The 22,793-nt window shown below is 38.0% G+C and overlaps 1 protein-coding gene across 6 annotated transcripts in view; it reads right to left on the reverse strand.

Moving 5' to 3' along the window:
- Positions 1 to 22,793, reverse strand: part of Glce (glucuronic acid epimerase) — a 65,911-nt gene that overhangs the window by 12,037 nt on the left and 31,081 nt on the right. For 2 of the 6 annotated variants that reach the window (NM_001427627.1, XM_087562781.1), the window contains 3 exon segments: positions 1,368 to 1,613; positions 2,427 to 3,025; positions 21,203 to 21,296. In NM_001427627.1, coding sequence (NP_001414556.1) covers positions 1,368 to 1,613; positions 2,427 to 3,012 — 832 coding nt within the window. In that variant the 5' untranslated portion in view covers positions 3,013 to 3,025; positions 21,203 to 21,296. 6 annotated transcript variants of the gene reach the window in all.

Genomic DNA, 22,793 nt, shown 5'->3' on the forward strand with positions numbered 1-22,793 from the left:
GCAGGTGTTTTATGATAAGCTGAGACATTCTATGCACTAGAGTATCACAAAATGGCATGGGAGAAAAGAAGTTCTAGAGGCAATAAAAACTAAAAGTCATCCCTTCTTTGCACTGCATTAACATTCCTAAGTGCAGTACTTAGGACAATGTAGAATGAGTAGATCTATATGTGGCTTTCTAGTCTGCCGTCAATAAAGAACAAAAACAAAATACAAAACACAAAGGAGCTCTTTCCTCTGCTCTCTTTCATTTACCTACTTCAGTTTGTAGGGGAGGAATGAATCCTGAATCTGACAACATTTCATCATCAAGATTAAGCCTGAGGTGCTAAGATTATTTCATTGTCTTTTTAAGTAATGGACTCATTAGTTCTCATGGATATTGATTAGTCAGGAAAATACATTACATACGAATTAATGAGACTGTCTCAGTAAAAGGGAAATGTTGCATAAGGTTAATTTGATCTTATAAATGATTTTATTAATGAAAATTGTTTTATATGAAGTTTCAGATAATGTAGTGCATGAACAAAATTTAGTAATGAGAACAGGCCTATTTGGTAATGCTACAATTTCTTTACAAAAAGAAAATTCTGGTTAAAAAAAATAGGCAAATGGGGTTGGGGATTTAGCTCAGTGGTAGAGCGCTTGCCTAGGAAGCGCAAGGCCCTGGGTTCGATCCCCAGCTCCGAAAAAAAGAACAACAACAACAAAAAAAAAAGGCAAAGGAAAGGATATCTAAATTCAACTCTGCTGTGCCATAACACTAACACACACACACACACACACACACACACACACACACACACGCACCCACACGCACACACACGCACTCTCACGAACACACACACACCCCAAGGATGCTCAGTGGAAGAATGTTTACTTAGTATGTACAAAGCCCTGGGCTAGATCCCAGTACCAAAGATTAAACCAAAAAAACAAAAAACAAAAAACAAAAAAACAAAAAACCCCCTTCATCCTGGAGCATACAGACCACAGGATGCACATAATAGCCATATCTACATTTTAGCATCATTCTACGGTTTGCTTCTTCATGTAGTAAATTCTCCTTTTTATTTATTTATTTATTTTTTTGGTTCTTTTTTTCAGAGCTGGGGACCGAACCCAGGGTCTTGCGCTTCCTAGGTAAGCACTCTACCACTGAGCTAAATCCCCAGCCCCAATTCTCCTTTTTATAAGGCCGACTTTTTGTCCCCAGTTCTGTTTTGGGGGATTTTGATAATATCATTGTGGTTATGTAACATAAAGGGCTTGTTACTATGTTTTTAAAAAAACATTAAAAATTTTAAAGTGCCTCAATTCGTTAGGTCAACTTAAATGAAAGAGACATACAGCATGAAACTCACCTGGAGCAATAAACTGTTTAACATTGGTGGATCTAGACTTATCAGCCACACTGGCCATGAAGCAGCCCTTGGGCACAGTCCATTCATTAGGTCTGATGTTTCTGTCCCTGTCTTCTGCTGTCTCGTATACCTCTATGTGAGGGGGTTTCTCGGTTAGATTCTTGCTGTAATGACTGAGCCCATACTGTGCAATCTGGATTGGGTAGAAATAGCCTTGAGGCCCCCATTGTGTAGATAATGGCACACCTATAAAAAACAAACAACGGATCACTAAAACCGGACACGAAGTCATTCTGAGGACCACTCTTCACCGTTCTACTTCTGGGTAATGTTTTAGGGTTATTTGCAACTCTGAAGCTTTTTTTTTCCTGCTTTAATGCTGTATGTTTGTTCTATTGATCAAGCTCAATTCTTAACTCTGATTGTACATTATTTTACATCTTTGTAATCACTTATTTTTAAAAAGATATATATATGTATGTATGTATGTATATATATATATATATATATATATATATATATATATACTGACCTTTTAACTAAGTGATAAAATATTTAACGTTGGGGAACTACACTTGGACAAAGAATTCAGGTGCTAGAAAGCTTACCAGTAGCCTGGGTCTCCCTGTCCATCTAGTCCCTGTATCCATACAGTTTTTATTGCTACATATATGTTTCTGTGATAGTAGGGACTGAACTCTAGGCCTTGCACATGTTAGGCAAACTGTATCACTGAGCCACATCCCTCCTCTAGTACCTATGTTGTTTTGAAGCCCAATTTCTGGAGCTTGGTACTTTGACCTCACTAATGAGACTCTGAGGCAGATTAATGGAACAACCCTATTTATTCAGTCTGGTTTTACTGCTGCCCTTCCCTCTCACCCCAACTGGGCAGCTCAATAGGTTTATACTTGCCTGTTCCTCCTTGCTGAGACAGAGAAACAATCACAGTCCCCTTCCCATTGTCCTACACAGTGGCTATGTAACTGACATCTTCAGTTTCCTAGTCCTTAACATAATCAAGCTAGAAAAAGCCAGGTAGAGCAAACAGATACCAACCTTCAACTCCACTTATACACTTGACTCTGTCTCGGACTTCCACATTGTATCCTTCAAAGGACATAAACACACCGTCAGGGTGGTAAGGTGATCTCTGTGCATAGACTTTGGAATAGCTGTGAGAGAATTCAAATCGATCATAGCCATCATACTGGACAACTTTTCCATAAACATCAAAGTATTTCTCTACCCAAGTGAATGGAAGAAAAACTTCATTCCCCTCTCGTCTCCCTCTAATTGTGTGTTCATCATTTATGAGACAGTCAATCTCTTCATATTTGAGCCCTAACACCTTGCTTCCCCCATTGCTATTGAAGCCCCCAACAACAGGGGGTGCCTTCTGTTGTTCCTGAGGAAATGCCTCCTCTGACTGCTGCTTGGCTATGTGGTTGGCATAGTGGTTACTTTCAGATGCTGCTGATCTTTTTTCTAATCCATCCACTCTGAATCCACTACTCAAGTGCCGAGGAAACTGGATTGCTTTGTCGCTGGAACACTTATTCCACAAAAGTACTGTGACCAAAGTGAATAACGCACAGATGATAATCAAAGTCTTATAGTTGACCCGAGCTGCCAAACAACGCATATTCAGACCATACCTATGGAGGCAAGAAGAAAATCATTCAGAGACTGACATACTGATGCTTCATAGGTAAGTTCATTTAAAATATATTTATTCATTGTGCATGTTCAGGATATTTTATCAAATGCATGTAGCCTGATTGTATTTAAATTATGAACTCAAATTTTCAGCATAGGCAAACTGCTCAGCACAAACCTAAAGCAGAGATGTCCAAATTTTCATTTGGTGCTCCTCTGGTACTCAACAATGTTTATTTACTATGTCCCTAAACTTAAAGAAACACTTTATAGCTGGGCAGTGGTGGCACAAACCTTTAATCCCAGCACTCAGGGTGGGTGCGTGGGTGGGGAGGCAGGTGGATCTCTGTGAGTTCAAGACTAGCCTGGTCTAATAGAATGAGTTCCAGGACAGCCAGAGCTACATAGAGAAAGAAACCCCATCTTAAAAGAAACATCTTATAGTTCTATTTTTAAGACCAAAGAACTGGTCTTAGCCCCCCAACTGGCCATTCCCCTTTCAGTCTATTCTGAGCCTCCCTTATATGCTGACAGATCTTCCAGTCCTAGGCCACAAGGTTCCTTATCTCTGTTCATTTCTGAGTGATCTCACTCAAGCCTCATGCCTTAGTAGGAACTTGCATGTTGACTATCCCCAAATTCTCTATCAAAGCTAGATTTCCTTTATAACTACAGATATATACATACCCAAGAGACAATCCAAGTAACTGGTATCTTTAGTTGGAAGCCAAATAAGCTTCTGCACTGTAACACTCACAGCTTCATACAGATCTTCTCCTTCAACCCACTCACTCTTCTAATATTCAGACAAAACTTGGATTCCTATGTTGATCACCTGAGACCCAAATGACCAACTTCACTACTGCCACAATGATAAGCTGTGGTCATTTTTTACCTGCAGCACTTCAACACTGGCCAAATTGGCCCTCTTCTACCCATGCCTAGTATTACACCCCCAAGTCTATTCTCAAGTCTGAAGGGAGAAGACACTGATGTTGTTGGCCCTGTTGGCCATTGGCGTATTAGTCAGCTATAATGATATGTAGGGATCCCAGGGGAACATGGGAAATTACGTGTTAGCTTTATGTGTGGTGAATGGAACACTTGAGATTGCTCAGAGTAAATGATGTAAAAGCATAGTCTATGTTTGCCGGTCGCTCTGTAATTTAATATGCAGTGTGATTCCACACTTACTTCTTTTGTTTGTAATTTCTTCTCACTTTCTCTACAATATACCTTTTACGTAGGATACAAGGAACAAATGCCCAAATAAAATATTTTATGAAAAATTAAATGATGAATTTCAATTAAGAAAGTTAAGAGTGAACATAAAACCCACTAATTTCTTCCAATTACAAGAGAAAGTAAACTTTGGGCCCTGAATGCCTAAAATCAATTATTCAACTCCAACATTTTTTAAGGTTCACTTTTATTTGTAAGTGTATATGTCTCCGTGTGGGTATGCACACAGGAATGTGGGTACCTACAGAGACCAGAGTGCCTGGTTCCCTGTAGCTGGAGTTACAGGCAGTTATGAGCCATTCAACATGGGTTCTGGGAATTGTCCACGGAGCCATCTCTCCAGCCCTTTTGCTCCCACTCTTAACAGTTTGGCAGGATGTAGATTGTGTTCGGATTAGCTTCAAAGTCTTAGGGCAGAACTGCACAATCTTAAAATAGTAAGGGTTACCTACTGGTAAAGTTTGAGTGCAGTCTAATAGCTGTCACTATGAATGACTTCATTAAGGAGCTTTTGTTCATCTCATGAATTCCAGTTTTCAAAAGACAGCATGCTGGCTGACTATTTCTGTACCAGATGTGCTCTGTCTGACAGTTTGTCCTCCTATGGCTTAATGGAAGTGCTGTCTTTGTAGCTCTCTACATGCTACAGAGTTCCTTTTTATAAATAAAGTTCTCTGTGATTACTTCTATTTATTGTGTTGGCATTTTTCCTGGTTATCTTGTCTATTTTTCCTGACATTAAGTTTTCCTCACATGCCTAATGATCTCTTATTAGATTCTCTCCATTACTGTGAAGATGGTCTGCTTTTTGGTTAGATTGCAGGGATGGGGTGTGGAGAGAGAGCTCTGTGTGGGCCAGGTAGATGCTAAAAGCAGCACTCTTCTAGTGGAGAACAGGAAGGCAGCAGGCCCTCTGTCAGAACAAACATGCACATAGTTTTGGAAGCCTAGCCATTTCTAATTTCTCTACAGAAAGTTTGCCTGTTGTTTCACCTGGAATTAAGCCAGTTATCAGCAGTCAAGAGCAGGAACAAGTAAAATCTGGAGGGGTGAGCAGAAGGTGCAACTGGGCCTTCTAGTACCAAACAAAGGTCTCTTCAACTGTCATCCTCTTAGTCACATCTATACATTTCTGATCTCTAGACATGTTATTTCAGTGGAACATCAAAAAGGAAAGGAGGCAAAGATGTGTGTGTGTGTGTGTGTGTGTGTGTGCGTGTGTGTGTGTGTATGTGTGTGTCCTGAAAATATACACACAGAAGTGAAAAGCTGGGAATGTAATACAAGTTGAATATCCAGAAAAGTTTGCCTCTCTCCTGGTCTTTGATATCTTGGAAATGGGACTCAAATCTAGTCACAAAATTAATTTGTTATACACACACACACACACACACACACACACACACACACACACGCAAATATAAAACATGAGAGAAAGCCTAAAAATGAACTTTATATACTTTAAAAATATACGTATCCTGTATGTGTGTGTGCACCGTGTGTGTGCACCGTGTGTGTGCACCGTGTGTGTGCACCGTGTGTGTGCACCGTGTGTGTGCACCGTGTGTGTGCACCGTGTGTGTGCACCGTGTGTGTGCAGGTACTTCCAGAGACCAGAGGATCGTACTGGACACCCTGGAACCAGAGCTGGTAGCTGTGAGCTGCTTGATCTGGGTGCTGGAAATCCAAACTAGGTCCTCTGCAAGATCAGTGAGTGACTATAACTAAACCATCATACCAGCTCCAAATTTTATAGAGTATTTTTGATGATTTGTGCATGAGGAAGTTTCATTACCACTTTCCACTTGTAGCATCAAATCATTATTCATAAAATTTGGATCTGGGAGATATTTAATATTTCTTCTTGTATTAGAAATACTCATTCTAATAATGTTTTATTATTTATATCGCTACTATGAGAAAACACATTAAGTGATTTTAAAAACAAAATAGCACAAAGTGTGTACAAGTGATCTGTTAAAGGTCATACTTATAAATAAAAGATTTCCTTAAGTTGTAATAAAGGCAAACAACCAAAACACCCATGTGTTATCATTTATATAATATGTCCACTATACCCGACATTTTGACCATTAAAACAGAAATACTGGGTGCAAGATGGCTCTTGCCACACAAGCTTAATAAAGCCAAGTTTGATCCCAGGAGCCATGATGGAAGAAGAGGACTCCACAAAGTTCTTTTGACCTCCACAGTTATCACACTCCAATCCAAATACCATGGACATGTACAACGATAATAATATTTAAACACAGAAATACAAGGCTCTTTGTTATATCTTTGAGGAGTGTCTTTCCTCCTCTACCCAAATATGAGTAACTGCTCATGGAACAACACTACTCTATGACAAGGCACACGATGGGAAAACCAAAATAACATAGTTTAACACATTTTTTTTTCCTTTTTTTTTTTTTTTTTCTTTTCGGAAGTTTAACACATTTTTAATAACCCTGATGCCAAGATTTATATATGATACCATTTCTTACTAAAAACAAAACAAAAGAAAACGGACCTTCCTAAAAAATTAGATGATTCTAGGTTCATGATAGATAACAACAAAACTTTCAAAAATTGATGGAATCATAACCCATGGGTCAAAACAGCTGTAGAAGCTGGGTGTGGTGCTGTCCAGAACCCCAGCACCTAGGAAGCTAAAACAAGATTCTGAGTTTGAGGCTGGCTTGGGTTACACAGCAAGAACCTGATCAGAAAAAGTTAAGAGGGCATTAGATCAACATTGGAAAAAGATGTTAATGTTAAATCTGACCAACAGCCATATTATATACTAAGTTACATACTTATATGTTTAACATTCCACAATCAAAAAAAAAAAAGTACAGTGCTGTGCAGCTAAAAGAATTGTGGTCAGCCTTAAAGTTTCTCTTTCAAATTTATTTGTTAAAAATTGAGAGAATTACATCTGAAGTTAACTGGAACACATGGGGTCAATAAAAATCCAGAGTCTCAACACTACTAAAAAGGATAAAGTCATCCCCCCAAAACAACCCCATAAACAAACAAACAAAAAATCAGTGAAACTAGTAACTAATTTTGCAAACTATACTTCAGAATGGTTCAATAGCCCCAGTCAATGTAGTATTCTATTTCCCAGAAGGCCAGTTTGTAATGTAGAAGAGAAACAGCAGGAAATGAGTATTATGCACTCCCTCATGAAATGACAACTGCAGGCAGCTTTGGAAGATATGACTGCTTTGACCTGTAGATTCATACACTGTGTTTGTTTACTATGTCCTTTTATTAACATATCAAGCAATTTACTTTTCTTTTTATTCTTAGGTAGTAAGTAGAAGAAAAAGATCAACACATGCCCAAATTGACTGGTTAAGCAATTGTTCTCCAGTTATTATGCAGCAGGTAAGGAAGACACTAACCATGTGCCTCGAAAAAAAAAAAAAATCAAAGGGCATCATCAGTGTTACTATGATACGAGTGCTGTAAAAGATAGGAAGAAGGTGCCCTGAAATGAGAGAAAGAAACCTCTAATTCTCTTTTAATTTTTTTATGGGAACCAGAAACCTTTCAAGGAGTAATCAGCAGAAAACTGACTCATGTCAGGGATGCTTCTAGTCAGGAGATTTGCACTTGTGTTTGCCATTTCCCCTGCCTGACATTCTCTTTCCCTAGCATCCACTTGGCCTCCTTCCTTACTTCACTTGACCCCCTGCTTAGATGTCAATTAAAAAGGCCTCAGTGACCAGTTCATGCACCCACTATTCTCCAGCTCTTTACTCAGCCTGAGTCCACTTACTTACTAAGATTATTGTCCATCTCCAACTCATTACTGCATTCCCAGTGCCTAAGACTGTATCTAGTCCAATGGAGACCTTGATTAAAGATTTGTTAAATAAATAGCATTGTTTAAAATGCAAATTAAAAAGACAGGCATTTAAATCAGGCAGCTGTGTTTTCTTTCCTGTATTTAGGTAACTGAAAACCATAAACCAAACAGAAATGAGTATAAGTAACAGAATAAACTGAGATGTATCTTGGCCAACTCTTTAAAACAGATTTGCAATTTAATTACTGCTGTTTACTGCTTGATAGACTGAAGACTTAAATTATACAGTCAATTGGTTAAATATCCAATATGGATTTAACTTAAAAAAAGACCTAGTATTTTGGGTGACTAAGACCCTTCTAGAAGTGTAAACAAGTATGTTCTAGAAATCATTCACAATAGGACAAAGCTAAGCTCTGCTAGCTCATTTAATTTTTTTAGTTAACATGATCTGACACAAGTGGCTCATAATGCTTCAAATCAGATTACATTCCTAATGCAGAGTGGTGATACAGGTTGTAATCCTACCACTTGAAAGGCTGAAAATGACCAAGAGTTCCAGGACAGTGTGGGCTACACACGAAGACTCACATGTGTCTGCCTGATTTTAAACATGGCACGCCTTAAGTCTTGTGATGTCAAATAGTCACTGAAGATTTACTTTGATGACTCACATAACTAAGATCAAAAGGGATCTGAACATTGGCTGTCAGACTGTGAGGCCTGTGTTCTTAATATATCACAGAATATCTATGCTGTATTATTCAAAACTACCTTTCAGAAACTGAATGATTCCCTGATAGTCAACTAAACTTGCATGTTAAGCTTTCTTCTTCTTCTTTCTTTCTTTTTTTCTTTGTGTGGAGACTGTGCAACGATGGATGGCTTGGAACTCATTATATAAACCAAGCTGGCCTCAAATTCAGAGATGTGCCTGCCCCTGCCCCAGGAGTGCTGAACTAAGGATTAAAGACATGTGCTACCACACCTACAAAGCTCTTTTTAGACAAGGTTGAATTCTGTCCCCAGTCAACTGTTCATGCACATATAAATACAATTTAACTGTAAGAACAGCCTACAGCAAGTCTCTGTATTGGAAGGCTTGCTTGTTTCTCTTTCTTGCTTGGATACACGATAAAGTTCTTTAATTTTAAAGATTATTTTAATTCAGGACAAAATTTCACCAGAATAGGCTTGTTTGACTCATTTTTTAAAACCATTTTTTTAAAAGAGATTTATTTATTTATTATATATAAGTATGCTGTAGCTGTCTTCAGACACACCAGAAGAGGACATCGGATCCCCATTATAGATGGTTGTGAGCCACCATGTGGTTGCTGGGAATTAAACTCAGGACCTCTGGAAGAACAGTCACTGCTCTTAACCGCTGAGCCATCTCTCCAACCTGTTTGACTCATTTTTAAATGTAGCAAATGTTAGAGAATATTCCTGTTTGAATTATAATCAAGTTATACTCCATCTTTTTCCTATAGTGTTTAATAACAAACCGATCCCTATTCAACTTGCTCTGGTCTCTCTAGAATATAAATTCTATATATTACATCTTTTTATTCTTTACTTTCTTCAAATATTTTACTTCTTTTTTCATTTGCATTTTGGGAAAGCTTCTCAAATTTGTATTCTATATCATGAATTCAACTTTCAGATGTATTTTCTATTCTGGTACAGTTTAATTTGGCTACTGCATAATTCAATTTCTACTCTATTGCTTATTTTAATGCTTTTGAAAACAGTTTCCATCCTATTGTCCTTATTTTATTTACACCCTTTTAATTTATGTCTTTCTATTAGCTAGTATTCTTTTTTTCATCCTAGCCTTACTGTCTTGTGAATTCATTTTCAATATCTATGATCTCCACGATTTTTCTTTTTTTTATTGGTCATTTTATTTATTTACATTTCAACTGTTATCCCCTTCTTGGTTTTCCCTCCATCTCCATGGCCAAGAAACACCTAGAGAAATGTTCAACATCCTTAGTCATTAGGGAAATGCAAATCAAAAAATTCCACCTCACACCAGTCAGAATGGCCAAGATAAAAAACTTAGGTGACAACAGATGGAGAAAGGTGGGATTTCAAGCTAATACAACAACTCTGGAAATCAGTATGGAGGTTCCTCAGAAAATTGGAAATAGTTTTACCTGAGGACCCAGCTACACTACTTCTGAGCTTACACCCAAAAGATGCTCCAACATATAACAAGGACACATGCTCCACTATATTCATAGCAACTTTATTTATAATAGCCAGAAGCTAGAAAGAACCCAGATGTCCTTCAACAGAGGAATGGATACAGAAAATGTGGTACATTTACACAATGGAGTACTACTCAGCTATTGAGTACAATGACTACATGAAATTCTTAGGCAAATGGATGGAACTAGAAAGTATCATCTTGAATGAGGTAACCCAGTCACAAAAGAACACACATGGTATGCACTCATTGATAAATGGATATTAGCCAAAAAGCTCAGAATACCTAAGAAACAATTCACAGACCATATGAAACTCAAGAAGGAAGACCAAAATGTGGATGCTTCAGTCCTTCTTAGATGGGAGAACAAAATACTCACAGGAGGAAATACAAGGACACAGAGTGGAGCAGGGACTGTAGGAAAGGCCATCCAGAGACTGACCCACCTGGAGATCCATCCCATATACAGTCACTATTGCTGATGCCAAGAGGTGCTTGCTGACAGGAGCCTGATATGGATGTCTCCTGAGAGGCTCTGCCAGAACCTTACTGATTTAGATGAGGATGCTTGCAGCCAACCATCAGGGACCCCAATGGAGGAGTTAGAGAAAGGACTGAAGGAACTGAAGGGGTTTGTAACTCCATAGGAAGAACAACAATATCAACCAACCAGACACCCCCAGAGCTCCCGGGAATAAACCACCAACCAAAGAGTACACATTGGGGTAGGGGGTAACACATGGCACCAGCCGTATGTAATAGAGGATGGCATTTTCTGGCATCAATAGGAGAAGCCCTTGGTCCTATGAAGGCTCATTTCCCCAGTATAGGGGAATGCCAGGGTGTTGAGGCGGGAGTGGATGGGTGGAGTAGGAGCATCTCCATAGAAGCAGGGGAAGGAGGAAGGAGGGTGGGAGAAGTGGAAAGGGGATTAACATTTGAAATGTAAATACGTAAAATACTCAATTAAAAAAAATAAGTATTCAACAGAATGGTAAGTAGGAGACAAGGGAGCTTCTTACAAAAGGGAAGAGGAAGAGACTGGCAGTTTTGAGTCCTTATCAGTCATCACATTTTTTTCTCTGAACTAGACAGAGGCTCTATTTTCCAGATAAGAACACAGCTGTCGAGTCAAGTGCTGACTCGCCCAGGCTTTGCTGCTGCTGCTGCCAATCACTTCTTGTACTAGTTCTCTCACTGGCGCCCAAAAGTGGCTAGGACAAAGTGAGATCCCGTATGTACCCATGAAAGTGTGGAAATGTTTCTAAACAGGAAGGTGATTGAGTTGGATAAACATCAGAGTTCTATTTTCCTTTTATATAGGTTACTAATTTGTTCAAAATTATAATTTGACCCAGGACTAATAAATGGTAGAAATCTAACAAATGATACGGCTGAACTAAAGCCAGATAATAGGCCTAACTACAATTTTAAGTTCTTTGTTTTTTTTTGAGACAGGTTTCTTTATGTAACCTTGGCTGTCCTGTAGCTCACTCTGTAGACCAGGCTGGTCTAGAACTCAGAGCCTGCTTGCCTCTACCTCACTAATACTGCGATCAAAGGCATGCATTGCCACATCCGGCCAATTTTAAACTTTAATCCAATGTTTGCCACACTACATTTCTGCTCAACTTCATTTCTTTTCATTTATCTTTGCATTACTAGAACATGCAAAACTTTTTAAAAATTGTGTTCCAGATGTCATTTATTTGATCTCCAAATTTTCAAAACAGCCAACACAATTTTTTTATCTTCAATTTATAACAGAGCCTTCAATGACGTAGCTCCTACTTTAGGTGATATAAGCTGAAGAAATCTATAAAGTACTCACTAAAGAAGACTGTCATTCGAAATTCCAAATTAAACAGGTTATGCGTGAGCACCAACGGCAGTTTAGGCCAGAAGTAATCCAAATGTCCACCAACTGGTGACAGGATAAAATGGCTCATATGTACAATGGACTATAACTCAGCAACATACTGGTTCCAATATTACCTGTGATGGTTTGTATATGCTTGGCCTAGGAAGTGACACTATTAGGAAGTGTGGTCTTGTTGGAGTAGGTGTGTGTCACTGTGGGTATGGTCTTTAAAACTCTGATCCTAGCTGCTTGGAAGCCTTGTGGTCTTCAGATGAAGATGTAGAACTCTCAGCTCTGCCTACACCATGCCTGTCTGGACACTGCCATGCTTCTGCCTTGATGATAATGTGTTGAACCTCTGAAGCTGTGAGCCAGCCCCAGTGAAATGTTGTCCTTATAAGAGTTGTCTTGGTCATGGTGTCTGTTCACAGTAGTAAAGCTAACTAAGAAATTCCCCCAACATGGATGAATCTCCAAAACATAATCCAAAGCTACTGACAACATATAATTCCATTTCTGTTAGTGGCTAAAAAAGAGATCTATCAAGGAGGATGGCACAAAAGAAAATTAGGAACTTTCTGGGGCAATAAAAATATTCTAGACTTTGACTGTTGGGGCAAATGACAAAGCTCACTAACTGTATATTTTAACGGGGGCACGTTTTATTATATAAATATTATACTTCAAGCCAGACTTAGTTGAAGAGTCAACTTAGTAAGACTGTTTCAAAATAATAAGTAAAAGAGGAAGGAAGATACAGCTCAATGTAGAGCACTTGCCTAGCATGCATAAAGCCCAAGTTCAAATCCAAGTACCTCAATCTCTCCCATAGCCCCCAAAGCAAATAATTTTTAAAAATCCGACTTTTTAAACAACATGTAAAATTAGTCATGAATAAATGCACATAAGCCATCTATTTGTTTTTGAGACCCACTCACTCTGAGGCCCAGGATGGCGTTGAACTCCCAGTCCTCTTGCCTTAGCCACCTAACTGTTGGAATTTCAGGTATGCATCACTTCATCTGTGTATATACACAAAAATTTTAAAACTACTATGACAATGAAGAAACTAGTTAAAGAAGTAAGATGAACAAAGGTAGACACAAGGGTAAGTTATGTATTTTGAAAAATACCCAAGCTTTAGGGGCTGATAGACTTACATTTGAATCTTGCTAAGATAGGCAATCTTTAAAATTTTTCTTTTTTAAATTATTTATTTTATATGTATAAGTCTGTGCACCACTTATGTGCTTGGTGCCTGCAAAGGTCAGAAGAGAGTGTGGAACTAGAGTTACAGACTGCTGTGGGCTGCCATGTTGGTGCAGGGAAACAAGCCCAGGATCTCTCTAAGAGCAACCAGTGCTCTTAACCACTGAGCCATCTTTTCAGCCTCAAGATAGACAATGTTATATAAATTAACCTTTCTCTAAAATCTCTCTCATCTATAAATCAGATATAATGTCTACTTCATGAAATAGTTATAAGATAAAATGAACACCTCCATGTAGTGCCCACCACATAGCAGATACTCATACTAGGCAGAATGAGGGAAATGTTTATCAAGTTATGTCCTTGAAAGCCAGCAAAATTAAATAATCATCTACCTAGCAGTTCATTTAATCAAATATTTAATAATCTATTGCCATTTTCCCAAATAAGCAATCTGAAAAATCAGAGTACATGTTCCCATGAGAAGAGTACTTTTCTTTAAGCTTCTGTAATTTTTATTATCTCATAAAAGTTGCTAAGAGCAGCAATCAAGACAAAAATATAATCCACCTTTGCACAGAATCATATATTGATCAGGAACATAAATTTTATCAGACACAAATGGGAATTAAGTAAGATTTAAGCTAAGCTTTCCCAGATGAACAATTTTCAAACAAACAGGAAGGGGACTGAACTAGATTAACTGAAGAAATCCAGCATTTTCCTCCTCTACCTCCTAAGGCTTCTCCTCACTCAAGAGTGAAGGATAGACATATTTTTGTCAGCTTTAAAACTTGAAAGGCAAGCAGACTATAGCACAGAAATTCTGTTTAGCTAAATAATACAGTTGTAGTAGACATAAAATTTAATGCAAAAATTATTCCTAAGTATGGAAATATATTTCCTACACATAACATAATCTAGAAGTTAAAACCTTACTTTGCTGATATTTATGTAAGCAGTTTACATAATAATCAACATGATTATTTAGAAGTAAAAGCTGAACCTAAGTATTAGACAAAAAGCAAAAAACTTTCTGCTTCTCCCCAACCACATCCTTGACCACTTCCTTGTGTTTGTGTAGGTATCACAATACCTCACACAGACTTGAATGTATCCTCTCCCCACTATAAGCTCTACCACATAACTTATACACTGCTCCATGCCTAAAAAAGTAGGAAAGCTTCAAGACATTAGTTTAATTATTATTCAGTCTTGGGATGAAGCTAATTGGTAGAGTTCTTGCCTAAGTTCCTTAAGGTCCTGGGTCCAACTCTCAGCATCGAAAAGTAATTACTCACATTTTGTAACTTGTAGATTTCAAAGGCTAACAGATACTGAGTAAGAAATCAAAAGTTAACATGACACACAAATCTTCCCTTTTCCATTATAGCAACTGCAATGCAGCTGAACTTCTACACGGATTATATGGCCTATGGTAAATATTCATAATTGAGGAAGGACTTCTTTCTGGGGAACCATTTTTTTTTTAATCTCTAGGAAGACAATTTTAAAAGAAGTCTAAAGGAACATACTGAATGTGAAGACAGGACATCTGTTTTTATCCTTTCCATTTCGTTTTTTCTCGTTTTGTTTTTGTAAACAGGGTTTCTCTGTATAAAAGCCTCTGTAAACAAGGCTGGCTTCAAACTCAGAGATCTGCCTGTTTCTGTCACCCAAGTGCTGGGATTAAAGGCATATGCTGTCACCACCCAGCTTATCCCTCCATTTCTACCCCAATCCATTTTCAAAAAAATTATTTTTCTAGTTATTCATGGACAACTCAAAAAATGGTGTTATTCACTATTCAAATTCTTCCATCAAACATAGTAATATTTGGCCATTATCTGAACTATTTTTTTGTCTCTATTTTCTTCTAAAACTTGCTATATTTTATTAATTTGCTTGATAACATATTGTAGTTCAGTGATGTTGTGTTCTTTTTCTTTCTTTGAGTATTTCACTTAGTGTTTCATTTAAACAATCATCACATTTTAATTTATTTAGAGTATATGTGTTGGCACATGTACCATGATATCCATGTAGAGGTCAGACGACAATGTCAGTTCTCTCTACTCACACAGATTCCAGGGACCAAGCCTGGGCAGCCAGTGTCCTTGGTGGTCCAACTTTAACTTTCCCTTTTCTCCTAAAATATTTAACATGCTACTCATTCCACTTCAGACACTGCTCTTCCTTTACAGAAATTCTATTTGGATCTCTTCCTATAAATAACTTCCATTTTCCTTGGCATGTTCATTGTTCTCTTGAACATATGAAGTACATCTGTAATAGCTGTTTTAATGTCCATGTCTGATAATCCCATCACATTTTACTTCTCCCTTTTTACTGGTTGATTTTTGTCCTTGCTAAGGTTCATATTTTTCTGCCTTTTCGCATGTCTGATAATTTGTGTTAAGTAGCGTATTTTCCAAATTAGTTATGGATATATTTATCTTGTATGCTTAACTTCAGTGAAGTATTCAGTAATATATTGCATTTTTAAAAGCAGTTACTATTCATAGTACACATGCATGAAAATGTCCTCACTGCATTTTACCCTCCTGAGTCAAGTGTACAGCACAGATTTTGTTACATGTAAATACACAAAGCCTTATTCTTATATAACCTAGTCCTTGCCAACTACTGTTTTGTGAGTCTGACCATTTTAAATGGCCCTTATTTGGTGCAATGGCAAAGCATCTATCTAGCTTTTAAAAATAAGGTCTCAAATCCATTTCAAGAGGGTTCTGACATTGAAAATAATGACCCACTAAACATTCTCACAATGGAGAAATAAGTCCATTTATTTGTCGGATTGCATACAGTTAAATTTTAGGTGTTGATAAAAGTCTTGAAAACAGAAACTTCTTGAACACTAATTATGGAATCTAAGAAACAAGAGCGTATAAACATTGACAAAATGAACAGAGAACAAGGGTTACAATATAAGACCACCATAATGTGTACCGATATATGGACTGTAGGAGTTTTAAGAGAAAGAAAGAGACAGAGATTGTATGGAAAAAAATATAGCTCCAAATCTCCCAAATATGAATGAATAGAAACAACCAGAAAATACTATGAACACCACATAGAAAGAACTTAGAGCTTAGCCACCACTGTAGAAAGCAGGATGCTTTATGCCCTAACAACTCTGTACTTTAACACACTCCCCAAAGAACTAAAACATGATCACGAAGTTCTATCTGTACACCCATACTGATGGCAGCACTGTTCATGTTCATGACCCATATGTCTAATGATGGATGAATAGATACATTTGGCAAATACATACAGTGGGGTATCCTTTACTATATGCTGTAAAATAGATACATTTCAAGGGCATCATGCTAAGTGAAATAAGTTACACACAGAAAACAAGTACAATATGACTCGTAATAGATACAATGAAATAGAAAATCACAATTAAAGAGATAGAAGACTAGTGGTTGCCAGGGGAAGTTGCTAAGAACTTATTTTAATGGGCACAAAATTCCAAAATGAAAGACTGTAGAGAAAGATGACTAGCATACAACTACAAATGGCTGACAGCAAATTTCATGTTTTACATATTTCAACATACACACACACATACACACACACACACACACACACATACACACATACACACACAAATAAAAACAAAAGAACATCAAGTAAGACTTAATCTTAGAAGCCAAACTCCAATGATTTAATTTACAGAGTAAAAGATTAAGTTTTGTGGCTGTTCACACAACTAGTCTGGCAGCAATTCAAGTCTTCCAAATCCTACTTTTTAATTTACCACTTGTACTGATCTACTTGAACACAGGAAGGAATAAACAAATATATCCAAATAATGTTTTTTTATATTACTCAGACAGTCTACAATCTACTTTATCCTAGAATGTTTTAAAAGAACATTAAGGGGGCTGGGGATTTAGCTCAGTGGTAGAGCGCTTACCTAGGAAGCGCAAGGCCCTGGGTTCGATCCCCAGCTCCGAAAAAAAGAACCAAAAAAAAAAAAAAAAAAAAAAAAAGAACATTAAGTCTTGGACTCTTTCTTTTTTATTATTTTGGTCTTTTTCTTTACCAAATGTCAAATAACATTTATTAAGTTTTAAGGGAAAGATCTATGTAGACTGATGGCTCTTATATCCCGAAAAAGTTTCTCATACAATTTTGTCATACTTGAAATATTTTCTGTTGATTTGAAGATAATATGCTAGAAATAGTTAATCCTTGGTATGTAGATGAATTTTTATTAAGTGTACTATAACATGCCACTAGTAAAATAAAAATGTCAATAAGTATATTTTGACAATTCTACATATTAACGCTTAGCATTACTACAGAATAAAACATAGTTAATATAAAGATGGTCTAATCATTGTAGTTTATTGATCTACCATAAAATGAGTTGTTTCTTGTAAACAAATCACCATGCATTAGAAAATACATGTCTGTATTACTATTAGGTGAAATTCAGAAATTCAACACATGCTCAGACTTTCTGATAGTCCAGTGAAATGCTTACGGAAATGATGCTTAGTGACTCGGAGTCCTAGGGCACCCAGATACCATACCATAGAGTACAGGCAGAGGAGGATACCCAGAGACCCACCTGCTGGTGGCTCAACTGAAGTGGGAGCCACTAAGATGTGTAATTATGTGGTGGACAGATGGGAGAAAAAAAGAAGCAGAACAGTTTGAACATTATGAAGAGAGGTAGAACTGGAGACCTGAGGTAGAAATGAACAGCCTACTGTAAACTGCCACCCGAGGCCATGGTGAAATTGCAGTCCATACTGCTGCTGAGGGCCATATCTGGGACTGTGGCCATATAGCAGCAAGAGTCTGTGTCTATGACTGATTCATATTGCCACTAAAGAATATGTGAAGGTTCCTGGTCTGGGCTGCCGCCTGGGATGATGTTGATGTCCAAGAACTGTGTAGAGCTGACCCTGCCCTCTTGCAGGCTGCAGTACTTGGGAGAGCACTGCACCTTACCTGGGTAGCAGCACAGAAGAGCTGGCCCTGATGATGAAACTGCAGGTGAGTCAAGAGGTGTGAGAGGAGAGGTGGCCCAACCTCTTCCAAGTGTCAGCTCATGGGAAAGCAGCCACACCTTGATTTGGCACCACAGATCTGGCTCTGGCGGCATGGGTACAGGTGGGCTGGCCCTGAGAGCATGAGAACAGGACAGATGACTCTGCCCCTTGCCAGCTGTAGCACTGGGGCAGTGCTGGAGAGCTCACCCTGGTGTTGTGGAGGCAGGAGAGCAGGCAGGCCGACCAGCTCAGTTACCACACAGGCCAGAGATCCAGGGCTTTGAGTTAGTCTACCCCACCATCTACCTCAACTACAAACTGCTGGAACACACAAGAGGACTAAGATGCAGGATCTCCATGACACAGGGCAACAACAGGACGTCTGTTGAGAGGAGTCCTGGTGAGGATCCAGTATTGATGGTGTAGTAGAAGCCAGAGGCCTTGAAACAGACCCAGACTCGCTGAAATGAACACTTGCAAGTAAAGATGTGTGGACAAAGGGTATATACCGCAGGACACACTGTGATACACTACAGCTTCCACAGTGAGATTTTTTAATGCCTTTTTTTTTTAGGGGAGAAGTTGCAAGGGTGAAGGCGGGAAATGAAGGGATGTGGAGATGAGTGGGGTTGGGATACATGATGTGAAACTCATAAAGAATCAACACAAAATAATAACGAATGCTTTAAATTTCTAGCTTTCCTTCTCTAAAAGTTTTAAATTTGTTTTTTGAGAACAAAGTAAACACAAATATAACATCCAAACCTATTTTAAACCAAATATTCTCTCAGGCTAGGTGTTACATATATGTTTCAAATCCAATGGTTTTTGTTTTTTTTTTAAACACACTGAAAATTACAGAAAGTTTATTTTTAATAAGCTACCCAGAATGAGTTCCCTCCAAACCATTACTTTTCCCCTTCAGATTTTGGTGTCTAAAACAGGTGTTTCTTTAGTAGAAGTTGGAAATGCACTATAATTTCTCCACAGATTGTTATACTTTTGTTCTTTAGCCTTTCAGAGATCATTGAGAAGCACAGCATACATCTTACCCGACTCCAACTGTAATTTCTTCTAATGTTTCTAAACATTCACAATTTTAGGAATTCCATTAAATTAGATCTAGTACCCAAGAACATAAAAATCTGTGTGCTGATGTCCCTTTTATAAACTAGCACACTACCTTCATGAACCTCAATAACTCTTCCCCTATAAATCAGCCCAGATCACTCACACACCAACTGTTAAGAGTATAAATGCTGGGGCTGGGGATTTGGCTCAGTGGTAGAGCACTTGCCTAGCAAGCGCAAGGCCCTGGGTTCGGTCCCCAGCTCCGAAAAATAGAACCAAAAAAAAAAAAAAAAGAGTATAAATGCTTTGTCTGTAGTTGTTATACTGTTTTATTTAGGGAATTACCACAAAGAAATAAAGTTTATATAGTTTTTCTTGTAAACATCTTGCATCTGTGTTGGTCAAATCCACCAATATGGAACTTGCTGAGATGGAAGGCTGACCACATTAGATGTTAAATTCACACTTTAGAGGGAAATGTAATTCCTATTTTAACTGCTAGATGATTTTGTTATGTAGCCCAGGCTAGCCTTGAACTTTTAATCTTTCTGCCTTAGCCTCTCAAGTAACCTACAGTGCACTACCACAGCTGGCTCACTAATGTTCTTTTATATTAGGATATTTTCACTTAAAACTTCATGTACTGTAAATTACTTACTCAGGGCGGCTATTAATAACAATCATCATTCTCTCACTCTCATCATCCTCTCATCAGTCTTATTAGTTCTGTTTAACCTTACTAGGGAAGCAAATATAGTTGGTATGAATCTCTTTTTAGCACAGGAACAAAACCACCATTATGTAAGCTTTTAGTATTGAAAACATAGAGCACTACTTAGAAATAAATAAGCACTTAGCACACACTACCGGCAGCATTACGTCTGTGTTTAATACACCAATTATCTCAGAAAACTAGTATTGCTTTTTATTTTTAATTTATTTATTGTTTGTATGCTTTTTTGAGACAAGATTTCTCTGTGTAGACCTGACTGGCCTGGAACTCACTCTGTAAACCAGGCTGGACTCACACTCAAGAGATTTGCCTGCCTCTGCCTCTACCACATCTAGCTAGAAAACTAGGACTTCTAAGGCTTTCATTTCAAGATTTTAGGATTGGCACAGGTACTTAGACAATGTATATTTAAATTTAAAGTAATAAACACAGCACTGAAATGCTAAGGTAGCCACAGACAAAGACTACTGAGTGGATATGGCTATATTCCAATAAAACATTATTTACTAAAACAAGTGGCCAGGCTGTAGGACAACTTGATGACTTTTGCCCCAGGTAAACATTTCTTTGTAATATATTACACCTTTGGTAATCATACCATCCTGCTTCCGTTATATCTGGTATTTGTTACAAGGAACACTAGTCATTTAAATGGTGAAGGACCCCCACATCCCACTTTCTGTTGATAGGATCTCATGTATTCTAGCGGGGCTTCCAACATGCTAAGTAACTGAGAATGACCTTGAACTTCTAACCCTCCTGCTGCCTCTGTCGCCAAAGTGAGATTATTACAGGTGCCCCCAGCACACCTGGTTTAAGTGGTATGAGGGATAGAATTCAGGCTTTTGTGTGTGGCAAGCAAACATAAAATGCTTTAAGAACCCATAAAAATGTTTTTAGGTACAAATATCTAGAGACTCAGAAATAAAAATGTTTTAATAAAATATGTTTGAAAACATGTCAGGGTACAATTACATTTTATTAAATAATCTTACCTTAATCAAATGAAAGAATCAAAATCTTAGTACATTTCTGGCTTCAATTCAAAAAATATTTGAATCTTTGAAACTTCAGTTTCTTGTTAAATTCCTAGAACAAAACAAAAAACCTTTAAGCAAGGTTCTAGTTGCAGATAAAATATAGCAAATACAACATCCCAACTGTCCCACCAACTGAACGAAGCTCTAAGACCTGGGTAAAATGCCTACAATAGAATACACGGAAACCCTAAAGAGTAATGGCAATAGGCAGATCCTATAAGAGGATCAGAATGCAAAGCACTATTTCAGAATGGCCGCTATTGGGTTCTCTCCTAGTATCATCCAGCCTGGAGTGTATATAGAGCCCAAACGAACAGTTTCATGTTCCAGCTGTGACTGAACAGGTAAATCTTTTCACAAGAAAGTATAGGAATATCACACACACACCCCTCCTCCATCTTTGGCCCTGCAATCTGTGGGAGCAATAGCAATAAAGATTATGAATCTAAAGCTCAGGGGGCAAGGGAACCTTGCTCACTGGTGTAAGAGGACATGGGAATCCTTAGTGTGTATGGGTCCTGTCCCCATCCCCTTCTATATCCTCCTACTGCTTAGTCCTAAAGATGAGCATAGCTTCAGGGAGCGTACCTTAACAAATAAAGCTTCCAGTTTCTGATCAGAGATTGAAAAAGGAGAGCCCAGAGACTGCTAAACAAGGAGACCAACATTGTAGCAAAATACCATCCTATAGGTACACCATGAAATATGATAGGATCACAGACTGACAGCCTGCCCAGTGTTGAACACATTCCAGGGGCTGTATTCAGTACACCTAGATCACTGAACATCACAGCCTTGTTTATATCCACTCGGGCTACTAAGTAGGCCAAAAGTAGGAGAAATCCTCTAATAAAAGCCTGTTTCACAATGAAGTGTTAAGTATCTTGTGTAATTTACTGAACAGTATAGTGAAAGTGAAAACTTAGAAAATGGGCATGCTTTGCTTTATACTGTGACAAAGTTGAGAAGACTTCAAGTCTAACCACCATAAATGGAGGGCTATTTGGATTGAATGATAAATCAACATATTAACTGTACATACTGTACATAAACGACCAAGGGAGAAAACTTCCTTAAATACATCCATTTGCTTTCCCATGACATGAAACTTCATTGTCCTGGCCCAAGTATGGGCTGAATTCAGTAACTCATTTCCAAAGGTTAGAATACAGAAAGGCAAAACTACTTTGTTATGGAAAATTGAGCAAACACTATCTTCTCTAAGTAGTGTTGCCTTCATGTACTACTTACTCCCAGAAAAAAGTGTGAAAGGACATTTTTGGTTCTGTGTTGCTATTTTCTAAATCCCACATTTTGATCATGAGGGAAAGTGCTAGACAAAGCACATGAGATACATTCTATAGACACTTGGCCAGCACTCAGACTAATTAAGGTCATGTGAGCAAAGACAGACAGGAAACTGTCACAGACTATAGGAGACACTCCACAAAAGTTCTGTGGAATCTTGAACTAGAAGGGAATTAGTGAGAAATGAGTCTGAAACCCAAAGTTGTTGTCAACTTGACTACTTCTAGAATTAACTGAA

Source organism: Rattus norvegicus, chromosome 8 (genome assembly GCF_021556685.1).
Source record: "Rattus norvegicus strain SHRSP/BbbUtx chromosome 8, alternate assembly SHRSP_T2T, whole genome shotgun sequence".
NCBI classification, from domain to species: Eukaryota; Metazoa; Chordata; class Mammalia; order Rodentia; family Muridae; genus Rattus; species Rattus norvegicus.